Genomic DNA, 12117 nt, shown 5'->3' on the forward strand with positions numbered 1-12117 from the left:
GTTAGAGTGGAGGGGCGGCAGGTAGACCAGTGGTTAGAGTGGATGGGCGGCAGGTAGACCAGTGGTTAGAGTGGATGGGTGGAGGGGCGGCAGGTAGACTAGTGGTTAGAGTGGATGGGTGGAGGGGCAGCAGGTAGACTAGTGGTTAGAGTGGAGGGGCGGCAGGTAGACTAGTGGTTAGAGTGGAGTGGTGGAGGGGCGGCAGGTAGACTAGTGGTTACAGTGGAGGGGAGGCAGGTAGACTAGTGGTTAGAGTGGAGGGACGGCAGGGTAGACTATTGGTTAGAGTGGAGGGGCGGCAGGGTAGACTAGTGGTTAGAGTGGAGGGGCGGCAGGTAGACTAGTGGTTAGAGTGGAGTGTAGGGGCGGCAGGTTGACTAGTGGTTAGAGTGGATGGGTGGAGGGGCGGCAGGTTGACTAGTGGTTAGAGTGGAGGGGCGGCAGGTTGACTAGTGGTTAGAGTGGAGGGACGGCAGGTAGACTAGTGGTTAGAGTGGAGGGACGGCAGGTAGACTAGTGGTTAGAGTGGAGGGGCGGCAGGTTGACTAGTGGTTAGAGTGGAGGGACGGCAGGTAGACTAGTGGTTAGAGTGGAGGGACGGCAGGTAGACTAGTGGTTAGAGTGGAGGGACGGCAGGGTAGACTAGTGGTTAGAGAGGGAGAAACACTACAGGGAGAGAGAGGGAGAAACACTACAGGGAGAGAGAGGGAGAAACACTACAGGGAGGGAGAGGGAGAAAAACTGCAGGGAGGGAGAGGGAGAAAAACTGCAGGGAGGGAGAGGGAGAAACACTGCAGGGAGAAACACTACAGGGAGAGAGAGGGAGAAACACTACAGGGAGAGAGAGGGAGAAACACTACAGGGAGAGAGAGGGAGAAACACTACAGGGAGAGAGAGGCAGAAACACTACAGGGAGAGAGAGGGAGAAACACTACAGGGAGAGAGAGGGAGAAACACTGCAGGGAGAGAGAGGGAGAAACACTGCAGGGAGAGAGGGGGAGAAACACTACAGGGAGAGAGGGGGAGAAACACTACAGGGAGAGAGGGGGAGAAACCCTACAGGGAGAGAGGGGGAGAAACCCTACAGGGAGAGAGGGGGAGAAACCCTACAGGTAGAGAGAGGGAGAGACACTACAGGGAGAGAGAGGGAGAAACACTGCAGGGAGAGAGAGGGAGAAACACTGCAGGGAGAGAGAGGGAGAAACACTACAGGGAGAAACACTACAGGGAGAGAGAGGGAGAAACACTACAGGGAGAGAGAGGGAGAAACACTACAGGGAGAAACACTGCAGGGAGAGAGAGGGAGAAACACTACAGGGAGAGAGAGGGAGAAACACTACAGGGAGAGAGAGGGAGAAACACTACAGGGAGAGAGAGGGAGAAACACTACAGGGAGAGAGAGGGAGAAACACTGCAGGGAGAAACACTGCAGGGAGAAACACTGCAGGGAGAAACACTACAGGGAGAGAGAGGGAGAAACACTACAGGGAGAGAGAGGGAGAAACACTACAGGGAGAGAGAGGGAGAAACACTACAGGGAGAGAGAGGGAGAAACACTACAGGGAGAGAGAGGGAGAAACACTGCAGGGAGAGAGAGGGAGAAACACTACAGGGAGAGAGAGGGAGAAACACTGCAGGGAGAAACACTACAGGGAGAGAGGGACAGAGAGAGAGGATAGAGGGACAGAGAGAGAGGACAGAGGGACAGAGAGAGAGAGGACAGAGGGACAAAGAGAGAGAGGATAGAGGGACAGAGAGAGAGGATGGAGGGACAGAGAGAGAGAGGATGGAGGGACAGAGAGAGAGAGGATGGAGGGACAGAGAGAGAGAGGATGGAGGGACAGAGAGAGAGAGGATAGAGGGACAGAGAGAGAGAGAGGATAGAGGGACAGAGAAAGAGAGGATAGAGGGACAGAGAGAGAGAGGATAGAGGGACAGAGAGAGAGGATGGAGAGACAGAGAGAGAGGATGGAGGGACAGAGAGAGAGGGGATAGAGGGACAGAGAGAGAGGATGGAGGGACAGAGAGAGAGAGGATGGAGGGACAGAGAGAGAGAGGATAGAGGGACAGAGAGAGAGAGGATGGAGGGACAGAGAGAGAGAGAGTTGACATATTGAAGGAGCTGCTAGTCCCATTGTTTGGGTGTGTCAGGCAGCTAAACCATTATTTGTTTTTCTTATCTCTTACCTTTGTTCAGGTATTTTTCTGAAAACTGCATTGTTGGGCTTGTAAGTAAACATTTCACTGTAAGCTCTACACCTGTTGTATTCGGAGATGCTAGTAGTATTGGTATTGGTACAGTAGAGATGGCAGTAGTATTGGTACAGTAGAGATGGTAGTAGTATTGGTACAGTAGAGATGGCAGTAGTACAGGTACAGTAGAGATGGTAGTAGTATTGGTACAGTAGAGATGGTAGTAGTATTGGTACAGTAGAGATGGTAGTAGTATTGGTACAGTAGAGATGGCAGTAGTATTGGTATTGGTACAGTAGAGATGGTAGTAGTATTGGTATTGGTACAGTAGAGATGGTAGTAGTATTGGTACAGTAGAGATGCTAGTAGTATTGGTACAGTAGAGATGGCAGTAGTATTGGTATTGGTACAGTAGAGATGGTAGTAGTATTGGTACAGTAGAGATGGCAGTAGTATTGGTATTGGTACAGTAGAGATGGTAGTAGTATTGGTACAGTAGAGATGGCAGTAGTATTGGTATTGGTACAGTAGAGATGGTAGTAGTATTGGTATTGGTACAGTAGAGATGGTAGTAGTATTGGTACAGTAGAGATGCTAGTAGTATTGGTACAGTAGAGATGGCAGTAGTATTGGTATTGGTACAGTAGAGATGGTAGTAGTATTGGTACAGTAGAGATGGTAGTAGTATTGGTATTGGTACAGTAGAGATGCTAGTAGTATTGGTACAGTAGAGATGGCAGTAGTATTGGTATTGGTACAGTAGAGATGGTAGTAGTATTGGTACAGTAGAGATGCTAGTAGTATTGGTACAGTAGAGATGGTAGTAGTAGTAGTATTGGTACAGTAGAGATGGTAGTAGTATTGGTACAGTAGAGATGGTAGTAGTACAGGTACAGTAGAGATTGTAGTAGTATTGGTACAGTAGAGATGGTAGTAGTATTGGTACAGTAGAGATGGTAGTAGTATTGGTACAGTAGAGATGCTAGTAGTACTGGTACTGGTACAGTAGAGATGGTAGTAGTACTGGTACTGGTACAGTAGAGATGGCAGTAGTACTGGTACTGGTACAGTAGAGATGGTAGTAGTATTGGTACAGTAGAGATGGTAGTAGTATTGGTACAGTAGAGATGGTAGTAGTATTGGTACTGGTACAGTAGAGACGGTAGTAGTATTGGTACTGGTACAGTAGAGACGGTAGTAGTATTGGTACAGTAGAGACGGTAGTAGTATTGGTACAGTAGAGACGGTAGTAGTATTGGTACAGTAGAGACGGCAGTAGTATTGGTACTGGTACAGTAGAGATGGTAGTAGTACTGGTACAGTAGAGATGGTAGTAGTATTGGTACAGTAGAGGTGGTAGTAGTATTGGTACAGTAGAGATGGCAGTAGTACTGGTACAGTAGAGATGGTAGTAGTATTGGTACAGTAGAGATGGTAGTAGTATTGGTACAGTAGAGATGGTAGTAGTATTGGTACAGTAGAGGTGGTAGTAGTATTGGTACAGTAGAGGTGGTAGTAGTATTGGTACAGTAGAGGTGGTAGTAGTATTGGTACAGTAGAGGTGGTAGTAGTATTGGTACAGTAGAGATGGTAGTAGTATTGGTACAGTAGAGATGGTAGTAGTATTGGTACAGTAGAGATGGTAGTAGTATTGGTACAGTAGAGATGGTAGTAGTATTGGTACAGTAGAGATGGTAGTAGTATTGGTACAGTAGAGATGGTAGTAGTATTGGTACAGTAGAGATGGTAGTAGTATTGGTACAGTAGAGAGTAGAGATTGGTACAGTAGAGATAGTATATTGGTACAGTAGAGATAGTAGTATTGGTACAGTAGAGATGGCAGTAGTATTGGTACAGTAGAGATGGTAGTAGTATTGGTACAGTAGAGATGGTAGTAGTATTGGTACAGTAGAGATGGTAGTAGTATTGGTACAGTAGAGATGGTAGTAGTATTGGTACAGTAGAGATGGTAGTAGTATTGGTACAGTAGAGATGGTAGTAGTATTGGTACAGTAGAGATGGTAGTAGTATTGGTACAGTAGAGATGGTAGTAGTATTGGTACAGTAGAGATGGTAGTAGTATTGGTACAGTAGAGATGGTAGTAGTATTGGTACAGTAGAGATGGTAGTAGTATTGGTACAGTAGAGATGGCAGTAGTATTGGTACAGTAGAGATGGTAGTAGTATTGGTACAGTAGAGATGGTAGTAGTATTGGTACAGTAGAGATGGCAGTAGTATTGGTACAGTAGAGATGGCAGTAGTGGTACAGTAGAGATGTAGTATTGGTACAGTAGAGATGGTAGTAGTATTGGTACAGTAGAGATGGTAGTAGTATTGGTACAGTAGAGATGGTAGTAGTATTGGTACAGTAGAGATGCTAGTAGTATTGGTACAGTAGAGATGGCAGTAGTATTGGTATTGGTACAGTAGAGATGGTAGTAGTATTGGTACAGTAGAGATGGTAGTAGTATTGGTACAGTAGAGATGGCAGTAGTATTGGTATTGGTACAGTAGAGATGCTAGTAGTATTGGTACAGTAGAGATGGCAGTAGTATTGGTACAGTAGAGATGTAGTAGTTGGTACAGTAGAGATGGTAGTAGTATTGGTACAGTAGAGATGGTAGTAGTATTGGTACAGTAGAGATGGTAGTAGTATTGGTACAGTAGAGATGGTAGTAGTAGTAGTATTGGTACAGTAGAGATGGTAGTAGTATTGGTACAGTAGAGATGGTATTGGTACAGTAGAGACAGTAGTATTGGTACAGTAGAGATGGTAGTAGTATTGGTACAGTAGAGATGGTAGTAGTATTGGTACAGTAGAGATGGTAGTAGTATTGGTACAGTAGAGATGGTAGTAGTATTGGTACAGTAGAGATGGCTAGTAGTACTGGTACTGGTACAGTAGAGATGGTAGTAGTATTGGTACTGGTAGTAGTACTGGTACAGTAGAGATGGCAGTAGTATTGGTACAGTAGAGATGGTAGTAGTATTGGTACAGTAGAGATGGTAGTAGTATTGGTACAGTAGAGATGGTAGTAGTATTGGTACAGTATTGGTACAGTAGAGATGGCAGTAGTATTGGTACAGTAGAGATGGTAGTAGTATTGGTACAGTAGAGATGGTAGTAGTATTGGTACAGTAGAGATGGTAGTAGTATTGGTACAGTAGAGATGGTAGTAGTATTGGTACAGTAGAGATGGTAGTAGTATTGGTACAGTAGAGATGGTAGTAGTATTGGTACAGTAGAGATGGTAGTAGTATTGGTACAGTAGAGATGGTAGTAGTATTGGTACAGTAGAGATGGTAGTAGTATTGGTACAGTAGAGATGGTAGTAGTATTGGTACAGTAGAGATGGCAGTAGTATTGGTACAGTAGAGATGGCAGTAGTATTGGTACAGTAGAGATGGTAGTAGTATTGGTACAGTAGAGATGGTAGTAGTATTGGTACAGTAGAGATGGTAGTAGTATTGGTACAGTAGAGATGGTAGTAGTACTGGTACAGTAGAGATGGTAGTAGTATTGGTACAGTAGAGATGGTAGTAGTATTGGTACAGTAGAGATGGTAGTAGTATTGGTACAGTAGAGATGGTAGTAGTATTGGTACAGTAGAGATGGTAGTAGTATTGGTACAGTAGAGATGGTAGTAGTATTGGTACAGTAGAGATGGTAGTAGTATTGGTACAGTAGAGATGGTAGTAGTATTGGTACAGTAGAGATGGTAGTAGTATTGGTACAGTAGAGATGGTAGTAGTATTGGTACAGTAGAGATGGCAGTAGTATTGGTACAGTAGAGATGGTAGTAGTATTGGTACAGTAGAGATGGCAGTAGTATTGGTACAGTAGAGATGGTAGTAGTATTGGTACAGTAGAGATGGTAGTAGTATTGGTACAGTAGAGATGGTAGTAGTATTGGTACAGTAGAGATGGCAGTAGTATTGGTACAGTAGAGATGGTAGTAGTATTGGTACAGTAGAGATGGTAGTAGTATTGGTACAGTAGAGATGGTAGTAGTATTGGTACAGTAGAGTAGTAGTATTGGTACACTAGAGATGGTAGTAGTATTGGTACAGTAGAGATGGTAGTAGTATTGGTACAGTAGAGATGGTAGTAGTATTGGTACAGTAGAGATGGTAGTAGTATTGGTACAGTAGAGATGGTAGTAGTATTGGTACAGTAGAGATGGTAGTAGTATTGGTACAGTAGAGATGGTAGTAGTATTGGTACAGTAGAGATGGTAGTAGTTGGTACAGTAGAGATGGTAGTAGTATTGGTACAGTAGAGATGGTAGTAGTATTGGTACAGTAGAGATGGTAGTAGTATTGGTACAGTAGAGATGGTAGTAGTATTGGTACAGTAGAGATGGTAGTAGTATTGGTACAGTAGAGATGGTAGTAGTATTGGTACAGTAGAGATGGTAGTAGTATTGGTACAGTAGAGATGGTAGTAGTATTGGTACAGTAGAGATGGTAGTAGTATTGGTACAGTAGAGATGGTAGTAGTATTGGTACAGTAGAGATGGTAGTAGTATTGGTACAGTAATATTGATATCATGGATGGTCAGTCCTATATAGCCTCATAACATGGTTATAACTATAATGTTGATATCATGGATGGTCAGTCCTGTATAGCCTCATAACATGGTTATAACTATAATGTTAATATCATGGATGGTCCTATATAGCCTCATAACATGGTTATAACTATAATGGATGGTCAGTCCTATATAGCCTCATAACATGGTTATAGCTATAATGTTGATGGATGGTCAGTCCTGTATAGCTTCATAACATGGTTATAACTATAATATTGATATAATGGATGGTCAGTCCTTGTATCCACAGCTCTGTCTGTTTAATCTGAGAGTGGTTACATTTCTCCAGGCCCCATCCTTCAGCTTTTTACCAAAACAGAGGCGGGGCGGCCGTTTTGTTATTTCCCCTTTAAACAGCTGCATTTTATCAACATATCAAAGTGTCACCAACTAAAAGGTAAACAATAAGAAATGCAGCACACGACATTCATTTATCACATGTGAAATAGCATTTTTCAGTCGCGCTCAAAGGCTGCCAATCCATGAACAAAGCGTTTATTTCTTTAAACCCGAATCAACGAGCCCCAATCAGTTGTCCATGACAACAAAATCACAAACAACAGAATGGAACTGGGTTAACACAACCGTAGTTTTACGGGGTTCTGCTCAGGTAAAAACTATTTAACAATAAATCCTATTCTTGAAGATCAAGGGGTATTACAGGTATTGGAATGACTGGAATTGAGAGACTGTTTTGTTTTTAAAAAATGTGAAGATATAATTGAATCGTATTATTATTATACGGTGTAGAAAGCATGTAACATCCATATGCACTGGGGGAAAACATGTATTTAGTGCAAGTTCTCCCGCTTAAAAAGATGAGAGAGGCCTGTCATTTTCATCATAGGTACACTTCAACTATGACAGACAAAGTGAGGGAAAAAATACGTATTTTCCACCATAATTTGCAAATAAATTCATTTAAAAAATCCTGCAATGTGATTTTCTGGATTTTTCTTCTCATTTTGTCTGTCATAGTTGAAGTGTACCTATGATGAAAATTACAGGCCTCTCTCAATTTTTTAAGTGGGAGAACTTGCACAATTGGTGGCTGACTAAATACGTTTTTGCCCCACTGTACCTAGCTGACCATTACATCTAGAAGGACCTCTATAAATACCTAGCTGACCATTACATCTAGGACTTCTCTATAAATACCCAGCTGACCATTATATCTAGAACGACTTCTCTTTAAATACCCAGCTGACCATTACATCTAGGACTTCTCTATAAATACCTAGCTGACCATAACATCTAGAAGGACTTCTCTATAAATACCTAGCTGACCATTACATCTAGAAGGACTTCTCTATAAATACCCAGCTGACCATTACATCTAGAAGGACTTCTCTATAAATACCCAGCTGACCATTACATCTAGAAGGACTTCTCTTTAAATACCCAGCTGACCATTACATCTAGGACTTCTCTATAAATACCCAGCTGACCATTACATCTAGAAGGACTTCTCTATAAATACCCAGCTGACCATTACATCTAGGACTTCTCTATAAATACCTAGCTGACCATTACATCTAGAAGGACTTCTCTTTGACCATTACATCTAGAAGGACCTCTCTATAAATACCTAGCTGACCATTATATCTAGAAGGACTTCTCTTTAAATACCTAGCTGACCATTATATCTAGAAGGACTTCTCTTTAAATACCTAGCTGACCATTATATCTAGAAGGACTTCTTTTTAAATACCCAGCTGACCATTACATTTAGAAGGACTTCTCTATAAATACCTAGCTGACCATTACATCTAGAAGGACTTCTCTATAAATACCTAGCTGACCATTACATCTAGAAGGACTTCTCTTTAAATACCTAGCTGACCATTACATCTAGAAGGACTTCTCTTTAAATACCTAGCTGACCATTACATCTAGAAGGACTTCTCTATAAATACCTAGCTGACCATTACATCTAGAAGGACTTCTCTTTAAATACCTAGCTGACCATTACATCTAGAAGGACTTCTCTATAAATACCTAGCTGACCATTACATCTAGAAGGACTTCTCTTTGACCATTACATCTAGAAGGACTTCTCTATAAATACCTAGCTGACCATTATATCTAGAAGGACTTCTCTTTAAATACCTAGCTGACCATTATATCTAGAAGGACTTCTCTTTAAATACCTAGCTGACCATTATATCTAGAAGGACTTCTTTTTAAATACCCAGCTGACCATTACATCTAGAAGGACTTCTCTATAAATACCTAGCTGACCATTACAGCTGACCATTACATCTAGAAGGACTTCTCTTTAAATACCTAGCTGACCATTACATCTAGAAGGACTTCTCTTTAAATACCTAGCTGACCATTACATCTAGAAGGACTTCTCTATAAATACCTAGCTGACCATTACATCTAGAAGGACTTCTCTTTAAATACCTAGCTGACCATTACATCTAGAAGGACTTCTCTATAAATACCTAGCTGACCATTACATCTAGAAGGACTTCTCTTTGACCATTACATCTAGAAGGACTTCTCTATAAATACCTAGCTGACCATTATATCTAGAAGGACTTCTCTTTAAATACCTAGCTGACCATTATATCTAGAAGGACTTCTCTTTAAATACCTAGCTGACCATTATATCTAGAAGGACTTCTTTTTAAATACCCAGCTGACCATTACATCTAGAAGGACTTCTCTATAAATACCTAGCTGACCATTACATCTAGAAGGACTTCTCTATAAATACCTAGCTGACCATTACATCTAGAAGGACTTCTCTTTAAATACCTAGCTGACCATTACATCTAGAAGGACTTCTCTTTAAATACCTAGCTGACCATTACATCTAGAAGGACTTCTCTATAAATACCTAGCTGACCATTACATCTAGAAGGACTTCTCTTTAAATACCTAGCTGACCATTACATCTAGAAGGACTTCTCTATAAATACCCAGCTGACCATTACATCTAGAAGGACTTCTCTTTAAATACCCAGCTGACCATTACATCTAGGACTTCTCTATAAATACCCAGCTGACCATTATATCTAGAAGGACTTCTCTTTAGTGTCGCTGGTAAATTCCTGTTACATCGAACTTTACATTTAAAATAGTTTAAGATCGTCAAATAGACTAAAACAGCCCTGCATGTGTCATAGCCATATTTATAGGTTTTGCTAAAATAGCTTTTATAGACTGCGGGATATGACAAAGATCAAATGGTTGCTTGGTAACTCGGTTATATGTCAGTACATTCTGATAATAGGGTCAGATGTCCCCCACTTACGGATTTTCGCGACGCTGGCCACCAGGATCCATATCGCGATAATGTAAGGCGTCTGAACGTAGCTCCATTCCCACTGCACCATCTGAAACCCCCCGCCGTGGCGGTGCGACTCGCCGCCGTCCTCCGTGGTCGCGGACGGTTCCTCGGCGGACCGGGCCAAGGCAATACCCGGCGAGGCATACTCCTCCCGGGGCTGAACCTGGAAGCGGTCTAGAGAGGTGGTCGGAGAAGCGGGTAGCGACGGACCGGGTTGTCCGCCGCTACGCAGCTCCAGGTCCGGGAGAAACGACGCGTCTGTCGCGGGGAGGTCAGCCGCATCTTTACCGACTACCAAAAGCAGAAGGAGCACAGGCACACTGACGAGGAGCATCTTCCCGTTAAACTCACTCAGCCTCGCGTCATCTTCTATTCTCTTTTTATACACACCATCAAGGGGAGTACCGGAGGTAAGATAAGAAGGACACGACGTAAGGGACGATACCTGTCACCGGTTTACAATATCAACAACACCTCTCTCTCTCTCTTTCACTCTCTCATTAAGCGGTACGCTAGAGGTAACACAGTCGAGCCTCTACCGGCTGGCATAGCCGATCTTGGCACGTGACCCAAACTCTAAGAACCGCTCGGACCGAGTCCCGTTAAAGAGCCATTACATGCGCACGGGCCACAGCAGTGTGCGGATCTAAGAGCTGTCAATGTATTGTTTTTAAAGAGGAATACTCCTGACTATCATTCTGTGAAAAATAACTGCTCCTGACTGCAGCATTCTGTGAAAGATTACTACTCCTGACTATCATTCTGTGAAAGATGACTACTCCTGACTATTTCTGTGAAAGACCACTACTCCTGACCGTAGCCATCTGTGAAAGACAACTACTCCTGACTATTTATGTGAAAGACCACTACTCCTGACCGTAGCATTCTGTGAAAGACCACTACTCCTGACCGTAGCCATCTGTGAAAGACCACTACTCCTGACCGTAGCCATCTGTGAAAGACCACTACTCCTGACTATTTATGTGAAAGACCACTACTCCTGACCGTAGCATTCTGTGAAAGACCACTACTCCTGACCGTAGCCATCTGTGAAAGACCACTACTCCTGACCGTAGCCATCTGTGAAAGACCACTACTCCTGACCGTAGCCATCTGTGAAAGACCACTACTCCTGACTATTTATGTGAAAGACCACTACTCCTGACCGTAGCATTCTGTGAAAGACCACTACTCCTGACCGTAGCCATCTGTGAAAGACCACTACTCCTGACCGTAGCCATCTGTGAAAGACCACTACTCCTGACTATTTATGTGAAAGACCACTACTCCTGACCATAGCATTCTGTGAAAGATGACTACTCCTGACCGGAGCATTCTGTGAAAGACCACTACTCCTGACCGGAGCATTCTGTGAAAGACCACTACTCCTGACCGGAGCATTCTGTGAAAGACCACTACTCCTGACCGTAGCATTCTGTGAAAGACCACTACTCCTGACCGTAGCCATCTGTGAAAGACCACTACTCCTGACCGTAGCCATCTGTGAAAGACCACTACTCCTGACCGTAGCCATCTGTGAAAGACCACTACTCCTGACCGTAGCCATCTGTGAAAGACCACTACTCCTGACTATTTATGTGAAAGACCACTACTCCTGACCGTAGCATTCTGTGAAAGATCACTACTCCTGACCGTAGCATTCTGTGAAAGACCACTACTCCTGACGGTAGCATTCTGTGAAAGACCACTACTCCTGACCGTAGCATTCTGTGAAAGACCACTACTCCTGACCGTAGCATTCTGTGAAAGACTACTACTCCTGACCGTAGCCATCTGTGAAAGACCACTACTCCTGACTATTTATGTGAAAGACCACTACTCCTGACCGTAGCATTCTGTGAAAGACCACTACTCCTGACCGTAGCCATCTGTGAAAGACCACTACTCCTGACCGTAGCCATCTGTGAAAGACCACTACTCCTGACCGTATCCATCTGTGAAAGACCACTACTCCTGACTATTTATGTGAAAGACCACTACTCCTGACCGTAGCATTCTGTGAAAGACCA

General features: G+C 43.3%; 1 protein-coding gene across 1 annotated transcript in view; it reads right to left on the reverse strand.

Moving 5' to 3' along the window:
- LOC124024809 (sodium/hydrogen exchanger 5-like) overlaps nucleotides 1-10613 on the reverse strand; it is a 73869-nt gene extending 63256 nt beyond the window's left edge. The window contains 1 exon segment of the mRNA XM_046338571.1: nucleotides 10052-10613. Within this exon segment, the coding sequence (XP_046194527.1) occupies nucleotides 10052-10421 (370 nt within the window). The 5' untranslated portion in view covers nucleotides 10422-10613.
- Nucleotides 10614-12117: the final 1504 nt, after the last annotated feature.

This window comes from Oncorhynchus gorbuscha, unplaced genomic scaffold (assembly GCF_021184085.1).
Source record: "Oncorhynchus gorbuscha isolate QuinsamMale2020 ecotype Even-year unplaced genomic scaffold, OgorEven_v1.0 Un_scaffold_2010, whole genome shotgun sequence".
Lineage (NCBI taxonomy): Eukaryota > Metazoa > Chordata > Actinopteri > Salmoniformes > Salmonidae > Oncorhynchus > Oncorhynchus gorbuscha.